The 26,111-nt window shown below is 40.8% G+C and overlaps 1 protein-coding gene across 2 annotated transcripts; it reads right to left on the bottom strand.

Annotated features, from left to right (window-relative positions):
• Tra2b (transformer 2 beta homolog) lies at window positions 1–20,370 on the bottom strand. Of its 2 annotated transcripts, none has more exons than XM_027413001.2 (9): window positions 20,166–20,370; window positions 9,172–9,305; window positions 8,017–8,179; window positions 5,748–5,936; window positions 4,447–4,562; window positions 2,401–2,484; window positions 1,835–1,894; window positions 1,148–1,218; window positions 1–994 (listed from the first exon to the last, which is right to left on the bottom strand). In XM_027413001.2, the coding sequence occupies exons 1-9, from the start codon at window positions 20,199–20,201 to the stop codon at window positions 984–986; spliced, it is 864 nt and encodes a 287-aa protein (XP_027268802.1). In that variant the 5' UTR covers window positions 20,202–20,370; the 3' UTR covers window positions 1–983. The 2 variants fall into 2 exon arrangements, with proteins under 2 accessions (XP_027268802.1, XP_027268801.1); XM_027413000.2 differs by having other exon boundaries at window positions 1,148–1,221; window positions 20,166–20,369.
• Window positions 20,371–26,111: the final 5,741 nt, after the last annotated feature.

Here is a 26,111-nt window from a genome sequence, read left to right as displayed (position 1 = left end):
TTGCATTAGCAATTTTTCTCTTTGCCTTTATTTAAACAGTTCTCAAAACATTTGAGTGAATTGGGCTTCCTTTGGTAAGCAAAGGACCTGAAAATAATATTTAAAAAATGAACAGGCAGTCTTCAGTTTATCCATGACACAGGTGTGGTGATCCCTTCTCTCATTCCATACTTTGAAGCACCCAGTATTATATAGTCTAAAAGCTAAAAGAACAAGAGTACATTTGTGGTGGAATGTATTGTTATCACTTGTTGATAACTAGTTGAAATACCATTATCTCTTTGTAACAGCCTCAACAAATAGCCTTTTAAAGACATGTATCTGTAGCTCTTATTCCCTGCTATATAGAATAGATTACATAAAGGCTGACGAATCCACATTAATGTAAGCATTAAGCATTTGCTGTAAAGATTTTTGTTCTAATACTAGCAGCACAGAGTTACAGCATATTTAACACTTAATTGCAAGTATATTGAATATGGCAAGATTCATGGACTCCTGAAAGAAAATGAATATTTTTATTTTAAAGTATTTTACTGGTAACTTAAGGGTGTTTCTGGTTAAGCATTGATATTTAGAAAGAAAAGTAAAAATCAAACTTGTTTATTGTTGCTTTTTGCCATTTGGTAGCATTTTACACACAGGCTTCGATCTTCAGAATACCCTGGATTCAGTAGAAAAACCTTTTAAATGAAGTTTTGTACAATAGAAACTTCTCAGCAGTCAAAATTTGGACTGTAAAAAAATACATGCAAAACATACTTTTCTGAAAACACTTAACTTTGAACAAAGCACCGAACTACACAAATGCAGAATGAAAACAGCATTTCAACTCCACCAAAAGTAGTCATCATAAAAGGTGTAAAAGTCACCTAACTTCACTAGGCACTGTTCACTTTTTAAACAGGAGACAATAGAAAATATTGTCCACAAACAATATCCCAGCTCTATGGCAGGTTTCAGAAAGTCTTCAACTTCATGCTTTAATAGCGACCTGGAAAGAAAACAAAACATGTTAATGTTTGGGAATTAAAAAATTTAAACCTTAAGTAAATCATAGAGATAATAAATAAAACTAATCAAAAAGAAAAACTAAAATGGAAAAATAAAACTAAATGAATGAATAAAACTAATCAAGGTAACTTACGAGGTGAGTATGATCGAGATCTGGAACGTGACCTGTATCCTCCACGACTGTAGTAAGGAGAAGGTGACCGCCTTCTGTAAATAAATAAAGACTGTCTAAATCTACATCTTGATGTCATCAGGCTAATAACATGAAGCCAAACTTTTGCCAGTCTCCAAGCTGGAAAGTTCCAATAAACCTTTAAAATGCAGTTTATTAGGTCTAAATACCAAATTAATTATCTATTTTATAAGGTTCAATTAATTTTTATATCTACAAATCCTTTTACATTGTATATTGAGAACTACTTTCATATACTTAAATCAAATCTGTGACCAGAGAGATGGCTAACAGGCACATTTGCTATTCTTGCAGAGAACCTAGCACTCACACAGTGGCTCAAAAAGTGAAGCCATCTTCTGGTCTCCAAGGACACAAAGCATGACGTGGTAGATATAAATGCAGGCTAAATACAAACTAATACAAAATCAAAACAAACATAAAGGCATGATAGGGCATGCCTTTAGTCCAGGAAGGCAAAAGCAGGCAGATTTCTGTGAGTTTTATCTACGACAACACAGAAGCCAAGACTCAAACACAAGCAAATCAAATCTTTGATGTATCACTTAGAGAACAGTTACCTAAGTACCAGGCAAACATTGTACAAGTATTCTACTGTTAGTCAGGCTGTAAACCCTTTTGGCACACCTGTAAATTTGATCCCTGTCTTGAGCAGCTCTCCATCCACCTCCTCCTCCTCCACCACCTCTGTAAAAACAGAAAAGAAATAAATTGGTTTTAGTTACCATGTTAAAAGAGCTCTTTCTGAAATGGCATAGTTGCTCTCAGTAAAGACAGACCCTTGAACTTCTCAGCCCCAAATATTACTTAATATAGTAATGCTTCAAAGGGGAGGAAATGCCATTTTGGTAAAATTCTGGATGTCAAATACTATCACAAACAATTTTAAACATGAAAATCTCACTTATAAAAAAAAAAAAACCAAACACACATGGTCTATACTTAATTACACAAGTTTACATTAAAGGCTCATAATTACTGGTTGGTGACCAGACCCAAGTCCAAGATGACATACATTATGAAATCAAGTTTCATTTTGTATTAGCACACCAAATTTAACCCCCTCATTTATATTTTAGAATGAAGTAAGCATCCAACTACATACAGAATTAGATGCATAAGTCTTAAATCACAACTATTTCTTACTTGCAAAAATTCAGGTTTCTTTGTAAACAGACTCTTCCACAACTTACCTGTATGATCTGCTGTAATAGTCCCGATCATCATAACCCCGATCATATCCTCTGTCATAATAATCGCGGCGGCGTGAACTGCCACTGTGAATCACAACATACCTTTTAGTAATTCAAACTAATCCTCTCCTTTTTGGTCACAACGTCTGCTATTAAAAAAAATTGTTCCTGTGCTGGGCGGTGGTGGCGCACACCTTTAACCCCAGCACTCAGGAGGCAGAGGCAGGCAGATCTCTGAGTTGGAGACCTGCCTGGTCTACAGAGCCTGCAAAACCAGAGAAACCCTGTCTCGAAAAACCAAATATTGTTCCTGATATCAGAAAACTCAAAGGCTCTCCTGAACAAAAAGTGGAGATGGCTGCAAGCAGGCCTCTTTAAGTATGTTAACAGAAAATTATTTCTATGTAGTTCTTTATCAATATTATCAATGGTTTCCTTTCCCTTGTTACACTGTGTTATTTGGATGTGTGTATCCACATGCAATCTTTTGTTTTTAGGGGCACACAAATGGCATGGTAAACACATCTTTAATTTAATCACAGCACCAAGGAGGCAAAGGAAGGTAGGTAGGTATCTGTGAGCTTGAAGGCAGCCAGGGATATATGGTGGGGTGTTGAGACAGGGTTTCTCTGTGTAGTCCTTGAACTCAACTCTGCACACCAGGCTAGCCTCGAACTCAGAGATCTACCTGCCTCTGCTTTCCAAGTACTGTGATTAAAGGAATTTGCCATCACTGTTGGGCTGAGATCCTATCTTTAAAAGGTTTTTCCTTATTTAAAAAAATAATTGAGTCTAAGACTCAGTGAGTTAAAAAAATGCTTAAACAGAAGTACCTGAGTACTAACCACAGAACCCACACCAGGTGCCTCCAATTTGCCTATTCTAATGTTTCTAAGGCTGGATAGGAGGTAGACACAGAATCCCAGGAGTCAGTTCAAAGGCCAGATGGACTGGAGCAGTAAACACAAACCCATGTTTTCTTTTTGGTTTCTCTGTGTAACAGCCCTGGCCTAGAACTCAGAGAGATCCACTTGCTTCTGCCTCCCTAGTGCTGGGATTAAAGGCATTCACCACCACCACCTGGCCCACAAACCCATTCTTAAACAAGATGGAAGGTGAGGGCACATAAGTTGTTCTGCCCTCCACATATGCCCCATGTTTAGGTTCTCACCCAAACTCACATATACACAAAATATTAACTGGGTGAAGAAAACACACTTGCAACACAACCTGAGTTCAACTCCCAGAACTCACAAAAAGATGGAAGGGAGAGAACACATGAAGATGTCTTGTAACATCTGTCAACTGAACTTGCCTCAATTTAAAAAAAAAAAAAAAAAAAAAAAGAATTCTAGAGGTTCCTGAGATGGTTCAATAGCTAAGTATGAGGTCTTGAATAAACCCTCAGCACCTACATAAAGTTACTGAGGTGACAGGAGGGTCAAAGGCTCTCTATCAAAATCAGTAAACTCTAGATTGATTGAAACACTGTCTCAGTCTAGAATAAGTTAAGATGCAGGAACCAGGGCAACCCAGTCCTTGTAAGAGAAGCTCTTTTAGTCACTGGACAACAGCTAATAAGCATTCACAAGTTATTAAAGTGCAGCCTAAGTGGGACATCAATATCAACCTATTCCCCCCCTCCAGGCTCAAACACCAGTAAAACAGGAGCAGAAAGATTCTAAAGCCATAGATTGGGGAGAAGCAACACACAACTGCACAGTATGAACATGATAGTGCCACTGCACTAATGAGCTAACAGTTACCTATACAGTTAACACTCTAACATGCATAGGAGAGAAGTTCCTTCCCAGGCCCCAAGCCTACCGAGGAACAAGCTGCAACTAAAATAGAGGTAATTTTCTAGGAGGGTGTGGCAGATGGTAGGTTGACCATAATGCAGTGGACAGCCACACACTCTTGAAGCATAAGGGGGAGGTGGGAGCTGAGGGGACAGCCCGTGGAAGAGTTGGGAGTGTTGTACATGAACCTCTATTACTATTCAAGTAGCACCCACACTCACACAGATAAACAAGTCATACTTACTAGGTGGGTCTCCCCATGTAAATCCCAGGCGTTGGGGTATGGGGCCTTTTTGTTATGGAGAAATCAACCCTAATTCGACGTCCGTCAAGTTCCATTCCATTGGCACGTTCTTTAGCCTTCAAAAGATAAAGAAATTATTAAACACATCCTGAACAACTAATTATCCAATAGCTATTTAATAAAGACTTAGAGGACGTTCTATCAAGTTTCCCAATACTTTTTAAAAGGTTGGCCAGAAGAAAACTTGCCTAACTGGGTTGTTTCCTCTACTACAAATTCACTTGCTAAAAATAGCCCGATCACAGCAGCCTACATGACCCACAAAAATACTTATTACCTACCTACAAATAAATTTAGGTACACTTAGCTAATCCCTTGGTCTCTAACACCCTCAGCGCTGGAATTACACACACATATGCAGTACACTAGCATGTATGAAGCCAATTCTTAATGTCTATAAATTAGGGCTTGATGAACACAGCCAAAAACATGTTCTTTATTTACACCTATGGCTGTTTGGTATGGGAAGAAATTTAAAAACCACACAATGTTACATTACATGATTCAAAATGCCTGTTGTGGAAGCCAAACACTTCTAAGAGGAAGCTTGGATCTATTATTATTATCATCTATGTATCCCTCCTCCCTTTTTTTTAAGACTAAAATGAACATGAACTGAGGAGATGGCTCAGAAGTTCAGAGCATTGTCTGCTTTTCAAGACCTGGATTCAATTTCCAACATCCACAAAGAGAGCCATGCCTGTAGCTCAAATTCTGATGCCCTCTACTGGCCTCCACAGACACTGCATCTGTCGTGCAATGGCATCCATGTAGTAGGTAAAACATCCACCACCCCCATACAAATTTAAAATCTAAAATACACATACTTTTAGAAAATAGCTCAGTGTATTCTTACCAATGTATCTTCATGGTTTACTTTATACATCAATACAGCATTACAGAAACAGCAAGTAATGTGTTTGAAATTTACTTCAAAATGATTTTAGCAGTAGAATGAATATACTAGGCTGGAGCCAGGACCTTCTAAGACCAACTGCCCTGAGTCACACTTAGTCTTCATGGACTTGTTATTTTGCAAAATGGAATTTCAAAAGTAAGTTCAGAATATCATTACTGAATTCAACATGTTCCAAGTAGAACTTGTTTTTCTGAATTCAAAACTATAGCCATGTGTCTTAAATCTTAAATTTATACTATAAAAACAGAAATTGCCTGGTTATCAGAACAGTTAACAAAGATTGGTGTTTTGAACTATTAAGTATAAGTAAAAATTTACTTACTTCCTTGGCATCATCTACATTTTCAAAATATACAAAGGCAAATCCTCTTGAACGTCTAGACTGCTGGTCATAGACAATAGACACATCGGCAATGGGGCCATATTTAGAGAATACTTCTCTTAGGTCTCTTTCTGTGGTGTACAAGCTTAACCCAAACACTCCAAGACAACAGTTGGGGTCAGGATTTGCCTAGAAAACAGAAACAGATGTTAAAATCTGAAAATCTGGCATAGACCTAAGGGGGTAGGTGGGGAACTAGTACACAAAAATAAATCAGACCATTGCATCTTACAAAACACGTGACATCAAGTACAACAAAGAAGGGTAGGAAATCTCTTGGGGGTGGGTATCCATTAAGAGACTCAGTAAGCCGGGCGTTGGTGGCACACGCCTTTAATCCCAGCACTCGCAGGCAGAGGCAGGCGGATCTCTGAGTTCCAGGCCAGCCTGGTCTCCAGAGCGAGTGCCAGGATAGGCTCCAAAACTACAGAGAAACCCTGTCTCGAAAAAACAAAAAAACTGGGCATTCTGCTTTTGAGGTATGGAGTTCAGCTTGGATTTTTATTCTAAGAAAAAAAATAGTAAGCACATAAAAAAAATCAGAACAGCTAGAAAGAAATGAGTGGGCTGTCTTGTTTTAGTCTAGAGCTCATGCAACCCAGGCTGACCCAAACCTCACAACAATCTTGACTGTGAGCCACTGCCTACCCAGCCAGAATTGGAAAAGAACAGATATAGTTGAATCCCAGGAAACACCCCTTCTGCCCATTCTTGGGTGACACCCTCCCCAAGCCCTTGAATACCAGAAACCAGCACCCAACCCTACATAGTTGCCTTTCTGTCCACTGGAAACTTATTCCTAGACTCTTCAGAGACACAAACCAACTCCTTCAGTTGACCTGACATCTATGTGTAATAAAAAATGAGATGGATGTAGTCATGCACACTTTTACTCCAGCACTGGAAAAGCAAAATCAAAGTCATCTTTTTACAGAGTGGCACAAATACTGTAATAGCTTGTCCCAACAACCCAACAGCTGGGGTGGTGGTGGTGCACACCTTTAATTCCAGCACTCAGGAGGCAAACCAGCCTGGTCTACAGAGATCAAGGACAGCCAGGGCTACACAGTGAAAACTGGGAGAGTGGGGGTGGGGAAGGGGGAGGAGATGGAGGGGGACAGACGGACGACGACACACCACCACCAAAAAGGGAAAGCACAAAAGACACTCAACAAAGACGTCACGTCATACATATCTGTACAAGGATAGCTGGGAATAAATAACTAGAAACAAGGGTATAGCTCAATGGACCCTTATGTCTATGGGTTCTGCACTGGAGAATCCAACCAATCTCAGATGGAAGATGTTTTGTTGGGCATAGTAAGGGTATCACACCTACACAGAACAGCCAGACTCCTAAGTAGAGAAGCACATGTATGTAACAACTGCTTACAAATCATTTGTTTTACTTAATCAGATATTGTAAAATTTAATTTGCAAATTAAGCATATTAAGATTAAAATTAGGGGGCTGGAGAGATGGCTTATCAGTTAAGGGCACTGACTGCTCTTCCAAAGGTCCTGAGTTCAATTCCCAGCAACCACATGGTAGCTCACAACCATCTGTAATAAGATCTGGTGCCCTCCTTCTGGCTTGCAGGCATACATGTAGGCAGATACTGCATACATAATAAATAAATCTTAAAAAAGATTAAAAATAGCAATGTTATTAATAGATGGGGTAATAGCACAGAGCAAGATTTCAAACTAAAAACAAAAGCAAACATTAAGCTTCATAAATTATTTGTGGGCTTTTCCTTTAATCCTTTTGTATGTCTAGCAACTAAAATCAGTCAAGAGGAACTATATTGCATATTAAGTGATCACAGATGATCATATATGAAAACCCAACAAAAAGTGCACCAAATTACTTTAGTAGCTATCATTGGTAAAATTCTACACACACATTACAAGCAAGTATTCCAACCATAAAAAACATAAAAGGTTCCAGTAATCCTACATAGGTAGGCAAATTACATCCTAATATAAACAGTTCCACTTCTGGAAGCAGAATGGGATTCTGAAATGCAGATGCCAAAAGTTTCAATTTGGTAAAACTCCACCATCAAAATAGAGAGATCAGGTAGTACAATGTTTTAGAAGGATCTTCAGGCTGGGAATGCACCTCAATGGTAGATAAATATTTACTTGCCTAGTGTACATCATAACCTGGGTTCAGTCCACAGCACTTTAGAAAACTTTTAGCTTACCCGGTTTCCAACATGACGCCTTCTAGTAGACATGGGAGAGTGGCTGTGGCTATGCCGTCTTCGATAATCTCGGCTGTAAGACCTGCTCCGGGATCGTCTATGGGAGCGGGATCGTGATCGTGACCTTGTATAATGTCTTCTAGAACTTCTTCTGGATCTAGACCTGCAAGACAGAAGTCGGGGTTATGACTAAATAACTGAAAAATAGATATGGCTTTCAATTCTTTTCACTCTTTTAGAGGCATAGTCCATGATAAACAAAAAATTGCCCCCAATTTATCATTTAAATTTTGTTAAGCAACCAAAGTCAGAAAAACATGTTGCCTCTCTCTCACCATTTCTTCAAAGTAACAAAGAAAATTTCAAAGTTAAATGTATTTAAAATTATTTGAAAATTGGACGACACGGTACACTTTAGTTTGGGTTGTGCACACCTTTACCCTCTCATTTTATTTCCTATTATGCCCACTACTCATTTAGGCCAGTTAACAAAAGCCACCACAACCACTACAGTTTTTATCTCTAATAATTAAGGCAGTGGTGGAACATGCCTTCAATCTTAGCACTTGGGAGACAGAGGCCGGTCTACAGAGTGAGTTTCAGGACAGCTGGGGCTACACAGAGAAACCCTGTTTTTTTCCTTCCTTCCTTCCAAGGCATTGGGGCTGAAGATATGGCTCAGCAGTTAAGGGCTCTGGCTACTCTTTCCAGAGGACCTCAGTTCAATTCCCAGCAATCACATGGTGGCTCACAGCCATCTGTAACGAGAGTAAGTGCTGGTTCAAAGTAAAATCTGCTCAGGCCAACATAGGGGAATGAACTGAAACCTCACTCCAGAAGCCCAGGTTATTTCAGGCTTCTGGCTCCCATTTCTTTCCTTTTTGGTTTTTGAGACAGGGTTTCTCTGTAGTTTTGGAGGCTCTCCTGGAACTAGCTCTTATAATCCAGGCTGGTCTCAAACTCACAGAGATCCACCTGCCTCTGCCTCCTGAGTGCTGGGACTAAAGGCTTGAGCCACCAGCATCCTGCTTCTGGCTCCCATTTCTAATACCTACATAAACAAATGGACATATCCTTTCCCTTCCTTAGCCTAACAAACCACATCAATTTCAGGGGAGAGTTAACAGAAGGAGATCTCAAAATGCTTTTTCTTACCTAGATTCAGATCTGGACCTTGATTTTGATCTAGAACGCCTTGAATCTTCCTTGGAGCGTGACCTTGCAGGGGTATGCCGTGCAGATTTCCCCGATCCATGAGCACTTCCACTTCTGGAAGCAGAACGGGATTCCTACACGCAGATGTCAAAAGTTTTAATTTGTATACTTTTTGGGAAACTTTAAAAACAAATAAGCTTCTGTGAGATAAATGGCCAAGGAGAGCAATCCTCTTCCAAAGATAAGAAAACATATGTGAGGACAGGAATTGAGTATACCTGGTATAATAGTTTCATTGCTTCAACTGACATCAATTAGTTCTTCCACCTTTCTGGAGTAGGGAAGAATTACCTAACTCCACTCCCTTAAAAGGTGTCAAAATCAAATTGTTAAGGAACTACCCAAGAACTATATTTGGGGAATATTACTACATAGACTCTGGGAAAGAACTTTAGTTAACTATGAAGCCTAGTCTATTCCAGTCAAGCTGCAATCAAAACAAACCCCACAAAAAAACTTATGAAACTTCAAGTTACAGTTTGTTGAATGAGGGGCAAAAGCAGTAAGGATAACCTTGCATTTCAAGCTCTGAAGGTAGAAGAAATCTAGCTGAATGCAAAGACTAGCTGATGGACATGAAATGTGGCTAAGATCTTGTTTTCAATGTATGTGGGAATCTCTTAACAAAACTCAAGAGCAAGGCAGAGAACTGTTTTAAGTGTAGAGAAGGTGCCAAAGATCCACAGCTTTCTTGGCTAAACTGAGAAGAGCCCAGGCAAAATAAAACAGGAAACTGAGAAAAAGCAGAATATGTAAAGGGCATATTAAAACAAAGGTAAAATCAGGAGCTCATTTTCTAGAGTAGGGGCCCAGGAAGAAAATGTCTATAGGTGCCTAGGCAAATACCATGCATGTACTCAGTTTTCCTAATCAAAATTCCCAACTAATGGCCAGTTAACTGACACAAAGATCTCCAAAATAAATAAGGAAATAGCTAAACAGGATGATCATTCTTAGCCAAAGGCTTGTGTCAATTAGTAGAAAAGACATACAAATGTGGCAATAGAACTGGAGAAAAATTCTACGAAGGCATACAAAAAAATTAAATGGGAAGAGAAAACACTCACTCCTCAGTCAGACCACTAAGCTTTTACTACAAAAACCTTCAAGACAAAATGAAGCACAGTCTAGTCAATTGTTCTATGTAAGACACAGCAACAACCACTAAAACGAAAGCAAAGCTAAAATGAAGGGCAAGAATCTAGACAGTCACTTCTAAATATTTTAGAATTCAGACTATGATTTACATACAGAATAAGGAAGACAATTTAGAGCATTCCTCCTCAATGCTCAGGACATAAAAATTTATGTTTTACATACAACACAGAAGGGAGGAAACCTCAAGTAAAACAGATGAAGACAACTGGAAGAACGAATAGCTTTCCAGGCCCCAAATAATCTAGAAAACACTTCAATGACACACTGAAACATGGTGTGATGTAATGTGTGACAGATAACCTTACCTCTCTATCAGATTTTCTTCATTCATTCCAAGGAGTAACTGACTACAGATTAAAATAAGGCATGCATGATGACAGCTGCCTTTAATACCAAGATACAGTTTAAGATTTGCTGCTGGTAGTGGGGAGGGAGACTACCAATTAACCAGCCGCTGGATTTCTGTATTTAATAATCAAAACATTCAGCAAGGCAATTTACCCCACTTTCTTCTTGGTCAAAACAAAAACTGACAGTGTAGCTTTTTATCATCTTTACTACAGGGAAAAGCTAATGTACAAGGGAAAACAGAAACAAGGAACTAGAAAGTTATTAAAAATGCATTTACTCCAATTCTATGAGAGAACTTCACTGAACAATGAGAAGCTTTAACGGTAACCAAATGAAGCATTTTGCAGAAAGAACAGAATATCACACAGCACATTAAAAAATCATTGTAAGGTAAATCTACTAACAGAAACTTGCCTAGAAATAATTCCTAGAGCTGGAGAGATGCCTCAGTGGTTAAGACCATTGGCAGCTCATCCAGAGGTTCAATTCCCAGCAACCACATGGTAGGCTCACAGCCATCCTATATTTGATGGAATCTGATGCCCCTTTCTGGCATTCAGGTGTATATTCGGATTGAGCACCATATACATAAAATAAATCTTAAAAAAAAAAAAACAAAAATTTCCTCTTTCAGACTGTTGCTTCATTTTAACCAAAAGTTTTATTCCAAACTGGAATGCTTCAGCTATCTGTTAAGAGGAGTAACAATTTCTAAAATGGGAAATTAACTGAGTAAGGTTTCTTTTTAAAAGCCTAGTAAGATAGCGTCTAAACAGATGATTTAGAAAGTTCAAGTCTACCCAGTCTTCAAATGTAATAGGCCATGTCCTACACGTACTTTTTAACCAACAATTTAAGATCGGAAATCAGTGGAAACACCAGAACAAGATTCCCTTGACTATATACTGCCACCTTGTTGGGCTAGTGGGGGAGGGGGGGACCACAGCACAAAAACTGCATCTAAACTTTGTCAGCTAATCCTTGTTAAATCCTCCCACTTAGGTTGACTACCTCTAATTGGTGAGAATATATGAAGGATTGTGTGCAGAAATGAGACCCCATAGTGATCAGCTAAGTACAAAGCTCTATCTACACTATTCGTAAACCTTAATCCACAATTCTATAAAGCCAGACAGGGACGTCCTTTTACAAATACCTCAAATTCAACTCAGCGACAAAATCATATAGAATTCTACAAACACAACTATACTATGGCCAGCTAATGCCAAAGCATAACCACCAGAAATCTCCACACCCCCAATGCTGTCAAAACTAACTATAAAAAAACAAAAACAGAATCTCAAGCAGTGTGTAGCTCCTTCCATATTAAGAGCAACAACTCAGAAGTACTAAGTCTCTCCTTACAGTAGCTCATTAACAGCTCTTAGTTTGTGTTAGGCACCCTTATCCTAAAAAGCAAAATACACATGTTAATTAAGCTTTACAGACTTAATGTCAGAAGTTAAATCTTTCTATGATTCTTTGGCAAAGCAAATCTTCCCTCTATTTCAAGTAAAATTCCAACCCCCATTTCAGCCCTCTGATTTTAATTGTTTTCCTGTCAATAGGACTTAAAAGCATCCTCAATGTCCATAGGTACACTCTAAGAGGAAAACAAAAAAGATGGGAAACTTTGCTAACATCAACATTTTTACTTTAAGCATATCCACTTGGACCATATTAAAACTCAAATCCCCTTTATAAATTTGAGCAGTAACCAAAATTAACATTATTCTTGATTATTATCTGACAATTAGTTTTACAAAGCAACAAATTTGCTCATCCTAGTAAGATACAGAAATAATGTAAGAAGCACAAATAAAAAGTACTGACAATAGGCTAAAGTATACCAACAAAACATGCACCCTTCAAGAAAGGCCATTTAAGTCATTGTCTCAAATAGCTCTAAAGACCCAACAACACTCAGAAAAAATTAAGTTGCATCATTTTAGGAAGATGATAACCTTTAATATTCTGCACAGAGAAGGCAACTATTGGTTGTTTGCTACTGACTATATGTACCTGTTATTAACATTATGCTAACCATATAACTATAACCAGTCAAGACAGACAGAAAGGGATTTTGAGATTATTTTTCAGTTAAAGTAGCACACCAGAAGAAAACAATGTTGTTTACTTTGTTCATTATAATGAACTAAGGATAGGAGAAAAGGCATCTAAGTTCCAGCTACTACTGTACTTTGGATTAGCTATCATTTACACTTGCATGACCCATCTCTTAAGGGAAGCTACTATACTTAAACAAAACCCCTAAAATTTAGTTGGAACAGGCATTAAACTGAAACAGAATATAAAGAATCATCCTTATTTGGCACATGTAAATCTCAACATTAGGACTTAAGTGGTTGTAGCTTTCCACTAATATGTGGAAACCTAATGCTTTCATTACAATAAAACAACCATGTTAGATGCTTTATTTGGATTTTGGGAGTTTAGTCCCATTATCACCCTAGTGACAAATCTCGAAAATTTCCCGTACAAATATTCTACTATACACTGTTCAGTACCAAAGCAGAAAAATCAGTGCATTTTTTAAGAGTCCAAAGGGTGTTAAGTAAGAGACCACCAGTTCCAACTCATACTCACTCATGCCCCAGAACCAACGAAGTATAAAAGCCTAAGGGAAAACGGGAGGCCAACTATTACCCAGTGGATTAGCACACTGCTGCCTATTTGACTACAAATATTTTTAAAGAATTGCATTTCCATCACTTGACTAAGCAGTTAAAATTAGAATTATTACCTAATTTAAACGATTCCCTTGGAAGTCACTTCTTTACCCTGTATATATTTTCTTCTATTAAACAAATAATGCATGCATGTTTAGCAAAATATACAGGGACACATAAACAGACTAGTAATTACTTAGCGTAGTGCTTTCTGATTCCAGATTACTTCTTATCTTAACTTCATTTTTATTTCTTTTCTTCATTCTTCCGTTTCAAATTCTGACTTCTTTCATCTTCCCCACTTCACACAAATTGCTCAATATTCTACAAGTGGGACTTCTGGTCTGATAATTAGCATGCATTCTTTCTTTTATTTTTTCAAATTTCAGCTTCACTTATTCCTGAGCTTCAAATACTCATTTATAAAACTTGTCAAATGACGACTTCCGCATTTTCCTTCTTCAACATTAACCTTAATAGAAAAAGAACAGGATGAAGAATATTTTAAAACTCCAGGATAAAATCCAGTGCCAAAACTGAAACTAGAAAAAAAAAATCCCTTTTGTAGTTTTGGATTTTAAAAAAATACTAGAATATGCAGCTCAAAAAACTGAAACTACATAAGTTTCCTGTTGGTATATGGCAATCCAAATAAATTTATCATGCTTAACGTGAATGTGAAGTGCGCCACTGAACATTTACTGTTCATTTAACATTTTTACAAATTATAATCACATTTCACACTTCTTACTGTATCCAAGAGAAAATGCTAAGTGTCAAAAGCACATCTCTAGTCAAAAAGTGACACATTTCAATACAAAAGTGCAAGAAAGAAAAGCATGGACAACTCATCTGAACAATGACAAAGGCTGGGGTTGAAGATTTACAATACTGTGACTTGTCTAGATAAGAAATGTATAATTCCACATTACTGTGTATTTAAAAGAGCATTGTTAGACACTGTCAGCAAACCTGACAATTTGGATCTGTCCAACCCACCCTTGGGAACTCTGCATTAGTGAAATTGTATTAGTTTAATTACGAAATTTAGAACTAAAATCCTGATACTAAGTAAAATTAACTACTACATGCCAACAGCTATAAAGAAAAGCAGAGCAAACTTGATTCCAACAGTGGTTATGCCCAAAGAATTCTGTTGTAAGTTTTACCCTCTATTAGCAAAACATTAGTCTTCTGGGTGTCCAAAGGAGAGATCCTACTTGAAAGGTGGCAAATTAGGAGAAAATTATAGTTAACCTCCTTAAATTATTAAAAAGGACCACTTTAGCAGATTAATGAAGTTTAGTATTAACACTGGAACACTGTTGGAACACTAAGCAAAATACTGTCCATGTAAAACAATCTAGTTTTCCTTGTTACCCTGCTAAATATTTCTGTATGTTCTTTTTTTGTCTATTCCCTCTTATATTTTCTTCTGGTTAAGAGGGATGCCCTGAGGGGTTCCCTTAAACAGGAAAAGACAAGTCTTCACACTGTGTTGGCATAGGCAACCATGGCTCTAGCAGTATCTCTTCCAAGGAAAAGCCTGATTTCCAGCCTAATTTTATAGTCAGTTATTGTTTAATCTGGAAACATTTTTAATGGCTATTTAAGGGAGTCACGATAATTGATTTTCTTTATTTAATATCCATCACTAAAATGTAATGGGAAAAGTTTACTGGCAGCATGAATGTAATCATGGAATCAGAATGCCCAAGCAGATTTCCTTAGTGCCTCCCCACAGGTTTTTAATGTACAGATACAGGGCTTAAGACAAAGCTCTAGGTACCATGACTTTTCAACGTTGAGGACACTTTGGTATTGCTTCATTCATTACCACTTTGTAATCTTCTTTCTCCTATGCACTAAGAACAAAACCACTGCTAGACAATATTTGTATTAACTCAGCTAAACTCAAGCAGCTATTCCATATAACTACAAGATCAACCATTAGGCTAACATACATTTGGTTAAAAAAAGAGCATACACAGAAAAAACACATTACCCAGAGAATAGTTTAATAACTGGAAATGAGATGAGCAAAGAAAAACTACACCTTGCTACAGAAAAAAAGTCAACATCAAAATGAATAAAGGGCTTTTTTAGGAGACAGGGTCTCATGTAGCCCAGAGTGGCCTCAAAGTCACTATAGTCAAGAATGACCTGATCCTCCTGCCTCCATCTTCCAAATGCTAAGATTACATGAATGTGTCCTCTAATTTTTTTCTTGCAACTTTTACTGTCTATAAAAGGGTAGGAGAAAAACCCTCAAATGCTTAAGAAGTTTCTGACGAGGGTGGGGGGGACCGACCTGACATGCCCACACCAGCTGTAAAGTCTATGCTTTTTATAAACCTGCAAAAATAACCAAACCTCTACATTTCTACTGTTAGCAATACTTCCCATCAAAAGCATACATATGCATTTGTTTGAAAGTTCTTATCTACAAAGCACAAAAATTTTAATGCAGACGAGGTCCCCATCCAAACATGAAAATCTATGCCAAAAATTAACCTGAAAACAGCCTCCAAAACCCAATTCAAAACAATGATTTGGGAATTTGCTATAGTCAATTTAGACTTGAAATTTAAAAAGTAATGCTAAATGATGGCAACACCTAACTCTATATAGCCCACATCCTACAATAACTTGTGTAAAAGCACTAATCCCTAAAATAATCACCATAGCTTATTAGAAAACAACAGTAATGTATAAATACTAATCAACAAAACAATGCTGGACACAGACTATAGTTCTAATCATTGACTTGCCAAATTTTGAAGTTTGAAAGCATCCATTTAGGTTTGGGGTCGTATTGAAGAGAAAAGGAAAAAGGCTATACAAGACAGATTCCATTAACACTTATCTCAGCATCTGAATTCCCCTTCAAGCTTTCAAGGAAACCAATAGTACTTACCTTGTAAAACATCTGTGATTTCACCTTAAACATACCAATTTCTAATTTGACAATAATCATAATATTCAATAAACATTTTTATTTAAGCCAAAGAACACGATTCAACAATTTCAGGAGACTTATATACCTAACCTGTGTGTGTAATCATCGATGAAAAAAACTAGGCAAAATTTCTTAAACCTGGCATTAATTCAACCCTTTGTTAACGAAAATTACTTTAGAAATGTTAAGTTTTGGCTTTAAAAAACCAGAATTTTAGAGTTAGGGGATAAACAAAAAGAATATACAAAGACACGGGATTATTTAAGCAGAAGAGAAAAACTGCAGAATTTGAGATGCAATTTGATGGGATAGTATCTAGAAGCTACTCCTTGCTTTTGTTACCAACATACTATGCTTCTAAGGAAATATCTACTATTCTACCAGAGTGTTTGCTAGCTCCAAGCTATTCTTTAACCACTTGCTACTCTGGTTTTAAAACAGCCTTAACATTTAAAAAATTTTAATATTTTCTAGCTTGTAGAATTCTGGACTCTCAAAACAAAGACATGAATCATCTCAAAGAGGTTAAATTTCAAACTAAGTAGAAGATCAAAATTTGCTAAGTCTCATACCCTATACTCAAACCATTACTTGGGTCTTAAATATTAACTAACCCCAACATTACCTCACAGCTCTAATCTAAACAGTGACTGATTTTCCTTCAAAGAGGTTCGGAACAAAATGAGTAATTTTTAAAAGTACTGGAAGAAACAAGATCTTAATCAGACCAACTTTTTTAAAATGGGCATTAAAAAAAAAAAACAACTCCCCCAAATCTTATAGATAACAAAGGATGAGGAGCACAACACTGCAAAAGAGCTAAATGCTATATCCATCCAACAAATTTGTGACCAAACTAAGCACAATTTATTTCACACACCCAACTGTAGTCTGCTTAGGAAAGAAACAACTTTGGAAGCCTAAGGGGTTTGAGGGAATCCTGAAGTGTAGGAGTGTCCACATGAAGACAAATAATCACTGAAATTCCAGGAAGCTTAACAGATTTATACTACATACATTAACTACAACAGTTTATGTGCCTAGAGGCCTAGAAGTCAATGAAACTCATTTTCTGGTTTCCAGAGGTGGTTGGTTATACCAGGCATATCCAAGACTATTTATTTACCTTGAACATTTTTTCACATGCTTGTAAAAGGGAAGGTGAACACATTAGATTTGGCCATGCTACTTTGCAGTCAGTTATGCCAGTGAATGAAATGCAGGTGACTTGAGCTACTTTGTATTGTTTGTGTGTAAGCCTTACATGACAGACAAGCATTCCCTCACCTACTTTTATTGCAACCAGTCCTTAAACTACCCCTTATTCCTTTTGGGGAAAAAATGTTTAGTCGTGCTAAATAATTGACCAGGATTACCCTAACTCTGGATCCTCCTATACAGTACAAGTAGCCAATATTTACAAACTAGTAACATTCTCCCTTGCTTATTTCGCAGTATTTTTAAATTTTGTCTCTGAACCTTTTTGGCAAGCCTTCTTGAGTTCAGCTAAGTGTAGTTCAGCTTTCCAATTAGCCCAAGATTCCAATTGGAAAGCAAAAAACACCAAGTAAAGTGTATAAGTATAGGGCTGGAGAATTTGCTCACCAGTTAACAGCACCTACTGTTCTTTAGGAGAACCGAGGTTCAATTCCCAGAACCCAAATCAGGTGGCCCAAAATCCCTTTCGGGCAGCTGAGGAACAACTGGTACACTTGGGCCACACAAAATCGTGATTGTGCTCACACAACTTAAATTGTTTTTGAAGCGTTCCAAGTTTAGGAACAGATCAGAAAGTCGATCTTTAATACTTTTCTCCTTTTCTCTCCAATTAAATAATGACTGCCAGGTGTGGTTTGTCTACACCTTAAATCCTAGCACCTGGGAGGCAGGCAGGCAGATGGAGGTCAAGACCAGACCTAAACAGGTCTACATAGTTAAGTTCCAGAGGACAGCGTGACCCTACTTCAAAATAAATATTCAAAACACCAGAGGGTCCATCTTGCTAATAGAAACACTTCAAATTAACAGGGGCAAATAATTTCCCAGCTCTTTCAAAATGGTACCCACTTCAGTTGCTTTCTTCCTGGAGTAATGTGTATTAAAGTTAGCACTCTGAAAATTTTCCTCGGGCATGAAGAAACAAAAAGCTATTTGCTTTTACTTCTAAACAGACTAATTTCAACATCACATGCAACTTCAGGAGGCAGGATCATATGTGTGGACTACAGAGAAAGTTCGAAAGGATTTAAAAAACATTTAAGTTTGGGATATAGTTCAGTTGTACAGGCTTGCCCATCAGACGAGCCTATGTTCCATTTCCATTATAAAGAAAACAAACACCCCCCCCTCCTTAGGAAAGCCTTAACAAGGCACACTGGACTTAAATGACCTTGGGGACCAGAGACTCATCTCGGTATGTAAAGGTCTCATCAGCTCAAATTATTCTGATTTGGTTCCGAGTTCATCATTGAAGAGTCCCGCATGCTTTCTAACAGGCCGTAAAAGACCTTTTAAAAGTTTACCAACATACTTAGATCATAGATTACTATGATCTAGTGCTAAGAAACCCTGCAAACTTTTTTTGTGAAAATAAAAATGTAAGTAAGTCCTGGGGCAATCACTTTTATGGTGCTTCCAAGCAGTTTTCAAACTGCAATCAATAACCTGCTCGCTAAGCCATGTACTTCCCTATCTTCCTGGGATTTTTTTTTTTTTTTTTGGTTTTTCGAGACCGGGTTTCTCTGTGGCTTTGGACCCTGTCCTGGAACGAGCTCTTGTAGACCAGGCTAGTCTCGAACTGAGATCCGCCTGCCTCTGCCTCCCGAGTGCCGGGATTAAAGGCGTGCGCCACCACAGCCCAGCCTTCCTGGGATGGTTTTTCTTAATACTACTCTACTGCCACGCCACATACGCTTTGTTTAAAGCTTTGAGACCGGGACTAATCCAGGCTCGTTATATACATACGATCTAATCCTCCACCACCGAATTTCACCCTCTGGGGATGGAAGCGTAAAAGAAAAAAAAAATAGATAAATAAAACATGTGCTTCCCAGAGTTAACAGCGCCACAAACTGCGGCCACCGATTACTCCTCCACAGTTGCCCGGAGGGGGGGGTGGGAAACAATCCGTAGGGCAGTGCTAATGACCTTGCGTTCTCTACCAGCTGAGGTCCCAACAATGAGGAAAACGCTCCGGCACAAAGCGAACGGGCCCCTAAGGTCCCTCTCTGCTGTTTGCGTCTCCGGAGGCCCCGGAGCTGCTCCTTTCCCGGGCCCAGGAGGGCTCTCCGCCATCAACGCACCAGCCCGACTCCCAGGCCCACGTGGCTCTTCTCCGCTTCACCTCGCAGCCCCGGGAGAGGCGGCAGGGCCGGGGAGCCAGGACGCGCGGCTGCTCCGCCATTTTGTGCCTCTGGCAGCGCGCCCAGCCCGCGAGCCCAAGATGGCTGCGGCGCGGCTTCGCAGGCGAGCAACGGCGAAATTAGATACCGTTCCCATCCCCCAACGCCGAGGGGACGCCGCGGCCATTTTTAATCGCCCCCCCCAACCCCGTAACGGAAAAAAAAAAAGCAACAACAACAACAAAAAAAAAAACCCGGCCGAGCTGGTACGAGGCCCACGGCCCGCTGGCGGCCTCCCTCGTGACTCGGGCGTCGTCCACCAGGCCCTTCGGCGCCCCGGCTCCCTCTCGGCGACAAGACTCCCGACGCCCGGCCGGAGAGGCCCGACAGGCCTGGGGAGAGAAGCAAGGTGGGACCGCGGGCGCCCGCGCGTACCCGTTCGCCGTAGTTCTGCTCGCCGCTGTCGCTCATGACTCCGGATGGCTGTCACCGCTCCTGGCCTTTACGGAAGCTGTCAAGCTCCTGCCTTCTCTACAGAGGCCCCGCCGCAGCCTCTCGCGACGACACACTTTGAGAGTTGCCCGGGCCGACGCGCTCCGCACCACCTCCGCACCGGTCTAACGCTACCGGACGTGACGCGGCGCTCTTTTAGCGGGCTCCGCTCACTCCCCTGAAGGCGCGCTTTCCCGCCCACGCCCACTTCGCTGGGCTGCCAATTGCTTTCCCCCGCCGAGGGGGGGGGGCGCGCTCCCCGAGCCGGATGTGACGTCTACGCCCCGCCCCGCCTCGCTCGCAACGCCCCGCCCCTGGAGCCGGGCCGCGGCGGCGTGGCGGGAAAGTGAGTGTGTGTGCCTGTGGGCATCTGCGGTGGTCTCCAGGGGACGCCACGATGTCACTAGCCGTGCCTCAGTTGTTTCTCGAACCTTCCAGGGAACCGTCCTGGGGGGGATGGAGAGGAGAGACGGCTCCGCTTCCCTCCATCCATTATGCCTTTGTTCTGCCGTTCTAGTTTCCTTTTGTTCTTTTTCTAGGAGAGAACACAGCCATGGCGTAGGTTCTTACCTTCCAGTTATTCAGACTTAGCTCTAGGTCTTTCCTTTCTAAATAAAACCTCCGTTTAAAAATGTTTTCCGCATCGGGCGTCGGTGGCGCACGCTTTTCTTTAATCCCAGCGCTCGGGAGGCCGAGGCAGCATGGGATCTCTGAGTTCAAAGCCAGCCTGGTCTGCAAAGAGAGTTCTAGGACAGCCAGGGCTACACAGAGAAGCCCTGTCTCAAAAATCAAATAAATTTGAGGTTTGAAACACAGTCTCATTCTGTTGCCTGGGTTAACCTGGCTCTGACTGTATTAGCTCTCTTGTGTTAGCCTCCTAAAGCACCACCAATCCTGGCTTTGATCTACTGGTTTCTTTTTTGTTTGTTTTTGTTTTTAGAGACAGGGTTTCCCTGTGTAGCTCTGACTGTTCTGGAACTCACTTTGTCAATAGGCTCGCCTTGAACTCACAGAGATCTGGTTGCCTCTGCCTCCTGAGTGGCTTGTGCTATTACCACCTGGCTTGAGCTACTGGTTTGGTTTCTATACCTCATATTTCCTGTGATTATGTGGTGTGAAGTAGAAAGAATTAAAAATTCAAAGAGTCAGGCATTGTGACATTTAGTAAACTTTATTTATTTATTTATGCTTCCTCCCCCCTCCCCCCCCCCAAGACAGGGCTTCTCTGTGACTTTGGAGGCTGTCCTGGGACTTGCTCTTATAGACCAGGCTGGTCTCAAACTCATAGAGATCTGCCTGCCTCTGCCTCCCGAGTGCTAGGACTAAAGGCTTGCACCACCACCAACCAGCTGAGTGTGAGAAATCTTAGCACTTAGGAGGCTGAGGAAGGAGACCTTGAGTTTGAGGTTCATACTTCATAGGAGTCCAAGGTCAACCTGGGTTGTAGTATAAGACATTGTTCAAAAAAGAAAAAAAGCTAAAGAAATGGGAATCCGGGGCTGGAGAGATGGCTCAGAGGTTAAGAGCACTGACTGCTCTTCCAGAGGTCCTGAGTTCAATTCCCAGCAACCACATGGTGGCTCATAACCATCTATAATGAGATCTGGTGCCCTCTTCCGGCCTGCAGGCATACATGCAGGCAGAACATTGTATACATAATAAAGAAAATCTTAAAAAAAGAAAAAAGAAAAAAAAAGAAAGAAATGGGATTCAAGCTGAGCATAGTAGCTCAGCCTTTTATCTCAGGACTTGGGAGGTAGAGGCAGGAGTTCTAGGCTAGCCAAGGCTACATAGTGAAACGTGAGAGACAGGGAGGGAGAGAGAGAGAGAAAGGAAAGAAAGAAGAATGGGAGAAATGGCAAGTCAGACAGGGTGACACACACTTATAATCCTTGTAACCCCGATGCTTGAGAATTGAGGCCGAGGACAGCCAGCAGTTTAAGGCCAGCCTGGGTTACATGAGAGTCTCCCTTCAAAAGTGAAACCAAACAGCAACCAATCCAAAAGAAGAGCCTGTTGTGATGGATTTCTTTGGGAGAAGTCACCTGAGCTCTGCCCTCCACAGATGGCCTGGAAGGACACAGATGTTTCTCTGACTAAAACCATAATAAAAGAGTTCTCTAAATGAGGACTGTTTTGAATGAGCAACAGTGACAGTCTTGTTCAATCAATAGCTTCTGTAAACATCCTAAGCTACAGGATGATCCAACAATCTTAGTTTTGATGAATAAAAGAAAGCGAACTAGTGAAAGAACTGTTGTTGATCTGGTCAGCCCAGCTTTACACAGCATTTAGTCACCCCATCATCATCCCAACCTCAGACCATTTCCACCAGATGGTGCCAAACCTCAAGACCAGACAGCACTGGGCAGCTACACATCTGGATCTGAGGCACTACCCAACATTAGCTCACCCTAATCATTTATTGTCGCCAAATGTTTTCTTTTTCCTGTACCAAGGTCTGAACCTACAGATTTACCAAACTAGGCTATTGTCCACTACTATACTGTATCCTCAGTCCCTCAGTTACATGCTCTTGCTTTTTTTTTGCTTCAGGTATTTCATTATTTTATTTTATTTTATTTTATGGTTTTTTGAGAGGGTTTTTCTTGGCTTTGGAGGCTGTCCTGGAACTAGCTCCTGTAGACCAGGCTGATCTCAAACCTAGAGATCTGCCTGCCTCTGCCTCCCGAGTGCTGGGATCAAAGGCTTGTGCCACCACCGACCAGCAGATTCAGATATTTTGAACTCCACTCATTCCCAGGGTTTTCCCACAGAGCTGGCACACCTTTAATCCCAGATCTTGGGAGAATAGAGGCTGGAGAATCAAGAGTCCAAGATTAGTCTGAGTGTAGCGTTGTACGCCTTTAATCTCAGCACTAGGGAGACAGGAGCCGTTGATCCCCGTAAATTCAAAGCTAGCCTGGTCTGCATAGGGAATTCTAGACTAACCAGGCTGCATAGAGATTCTGGATTAAAAGAAGGTGGGGGGGGTGTGTGGAGGAAGAGCTGTTGGTAGTTATCCTTAGCTACCTAGAATGTTTGAGGCCAAAAGGGGAGGGGCTACTATCGAATTTTTAGCACGTTACATAATTCTGGTTTTAGGGCCAGCATAGTGGCTCATGCCTGTAATCCCACCACTTGGGAGGCTGAGGCAGCAGGACTGCTTTGATTTTGAACACATAGTGAGTTCCAGTCCTGCAGGCTGGGGCTACAGCGTGAGGGGGTGGGGGGAAGTACCCTGGTACTGGCTTTCTGTTCTACAGAATAAGGGCAATTATGGTAGAAAGAGCCAAGAGGGAGCCTGAATAAGTCATGTTTCCCATCACCATGAAACATACTTGACAAGAGCAGGTTAGGGTAGGAAGGATTTGTGTTGGTTTACCATCATGGCAGAGAAGGTGTGAGGCCTGCATGGCATTGGGGACATGCAGCTGGCCTTCTTTACCTCTTCATGGCTCTAGGGACAGGAAGTAGAGAGGACCAGGAGAAGGCCTTGGCTATAAACCGAAAGTCCCGCCTCGCCATGACTTATTTCCTTTATCTATTCCCTACCTACTAAAGGTTCCACACTCCAAAGAAGCACCATCGACTAGGGACCAAGTGTTCAGACACAAGGGCCTGTGGGTGACATCTCACATCTAAACCATAACAGAACCCTATTATGAAAATGGTGACATTTAGTGGAGAAAGTATGGTGCTACTTTCTCTGGGGGAGAGGCAAAAACAAACAAAACTAATACCCCAAACCCACCAGTTCACTACAGATAGTGTACCAACAATACATCAGAGAAACAATTCCACCCAAATCCAGTTGGGTGAAGTAAAACGTTTATTGGATTTACTTGAGGAACCCAATGAGGGGGTGGGGTGGGGGTGGGGGGATGAGGGATTGCTTACAGGAGCCTGAATTACCCAGAACTAGTTACATTAGCAAAAAGTCCACCCCAGTATGGGTAGTGACCTCATGAAGGCTCTAATCATCCTTTCACCTCGTACATGCTCTGGTAATCGAATGTCCCAGTGGGGCAGGATTACATGCAGCTGGTGGAATGGGACAGGCAAAGAGGATGTGGCTGGAATCTCACATTCGAATCTGCTGTGTGTACCAGAGGGGGAATGTTAACAGTCCCAGTCCTCTGAGGGTCTCATTCAGGCAATCACAACTGCTCGAATTTCAGGACTTCAATGGCCATCTCATACCCAGAAGACAGAGTCCCTCAACACATGTGGTACTAGGGTCAAAGCCTTCTGAGATACAAAGATGGCAATCCTTACCTTAGACCATTGGACTCAACAGGTTTACAGCACAAAAAAAAACAAATGAGTCTTAGAGAATGCTGATGTGTCATCTCAATCAGATGAGTCTTAATTTTATTTGTTAATTTAGACTGGGTCTCCTGTTGGGGGAAGTTAATTTTATGCCCTGCTAAGAGGAATATAATTTTCCCCCATTTTTTTGAGACAGGATTCCTCTGTGTAGTTCTGGCTGTCCTGAACTCACTCTGTAGACCAGGCTGGCCTAGAACTCCAGAGATTCACCTGCCTCTGCCTCAAGTGCTGGGACTAAAGACGTGTGCCACCACTGCACTGGCCTTAATTTTTTTTGTTTGTTTTAGATTTATTTGTTTTACTTTTATTTTATGTATTTGAGTGTTTCGCCTGCACGTATGTATGTGCACTACTGGAATGTCTGGTGCCCATAGAGGCCAGAAGAGGGTGTCAAAATTCCAGGAACTGGAGTTGCCAATAGTTGTATGTAACTATGTATGTGCTAGAAATTGAACCTGGGTTCTTGTCCTTAAAAAGAGCAACAAGTGTTCTTAACTGCTGAGTCATTTCTTTGGCTCCAATGGTGGTGAGTTAGAGGAAGATGAGGAGATAGGGTCTCTCTGTATAACTTTGTCTGACCTGGAACTTGCTATACAGACCAAGTGTTAGTATTGAAGAAATGTGCTGCCAAACCAAGCATGTCTGCATGCCTTTAATCCCGGCACTCAGGAGACAGAGGCAGGCAGATATCTGAGTTGGAGGCCAGCCTGGCCAGGACAGTCAGGGCAACCCTGTCTCAAAACAAAACAAAAACAAAAATAAAGATGTGTTGCTGCCATGCCCAGCTATTTTTAGTCTTGATTCCAATAAATCTAGAACATCTTTAGAGTGGAAGGGACAGAAATTCCTTCATTGTTCTCTCATTAAGGGTAGGCCAAATCTCTGGTTCTGTGTGATGGGAACCTTTATCCACAGGCTACCCCTCACAAGTCTGCTACACTGATGGGTTTATTGTGTAGAGTCCTACTCATAATTACATAGGTACCTTTCAAGTCTTGGTTAATACAGGCATGGTGGGAGGAAGTAGAGGAAGAATTCCATTAAATTTTAAGGGGATGGGTCTGGCGTTGGTGGCACATGCCTTTAATCCCAGGACTCGGGAGGCAGAGGCAGGTGGATCTCTGTTAGTTCCAGACCAGCCTGGTCTACAAGAGCTAGTTCCAGGACAGCCTCCAAAGTCACAGAGAAACCTTGTCTCGAAAACTAAACAAAACAAAAATTATAAGGGGATGGACTAATTGTTGCATTACTAACAGAGAGGTATAATTCTTGGTGGGTTTCCTTTTTTCTTCTTCCTCCCTCCTTCCCTCCCTCTCTCTCTCTCTGTCTCTCTCTCTCTCTTCCTCTCTTCTCTCTCTTTCTTTCTTCTCTCTCTTTCTCCTAGATGGGTGTTTCTGAGTAGCCCTGGCTGTCCTGGAACTCAGTCTCACTCTGTTGACCAGGCTGGCCTTAAACTCAGAGATCCAACTGCCTCTGCTTCCCAAGCTCTGGGATTAAAGGCATGCACCACCACTGCCCAGTTTCTTGGTGGGTTTTCAAAGTCATCACTGCTGTGTC

The sequence above is a fragment of the Cricetulus griseus genome, chromosome 4, assembly GCF_003668045.3.
Source record: "Cricetulus griseus strain 17A/GY chromosome 4, alternate assembly CriGri-PICRH-1.0, whole genome shotgun sequence".
In the NCBI taxonomy this organism is placed as follows: domain Eukaryota; kingdom Metazoa; phylum Chordata; class Mammalia; order Rodentia; family Cricetidae; genus Cricetulus; species Cricetulus griseus.
This window is presented reverse-complemented; position numbering and strand designations above follow the sequence as displayed.

What these genes read in the sequence shown, in the direction of transcription:
- Tra2b (XM_027413000.2), bottom strand. Translation starts at nt 20,201, where the DNA reads ATGAGCGACAGCGGCGAGCAGAACTACGGCGAACGG. An exon ending in GGCGTCATGTTGGAAACCGG is followed by an intron (nt 5,937 to 8,016) that starts GTAAGCTAAAAG and finishes TCTGTTTTCTAG; the next exon opens with GCAAATCCTGACCCCAACTG. An exon ending in GACAGGGATCAAATTTACAG is followed by an intron (nt 1,222 to 1,834) that starts GTGTGCCAAAAG and finishes ATTTATTTACAG; the next exon opens with AAGGCGGTCACCTTCTCCTT.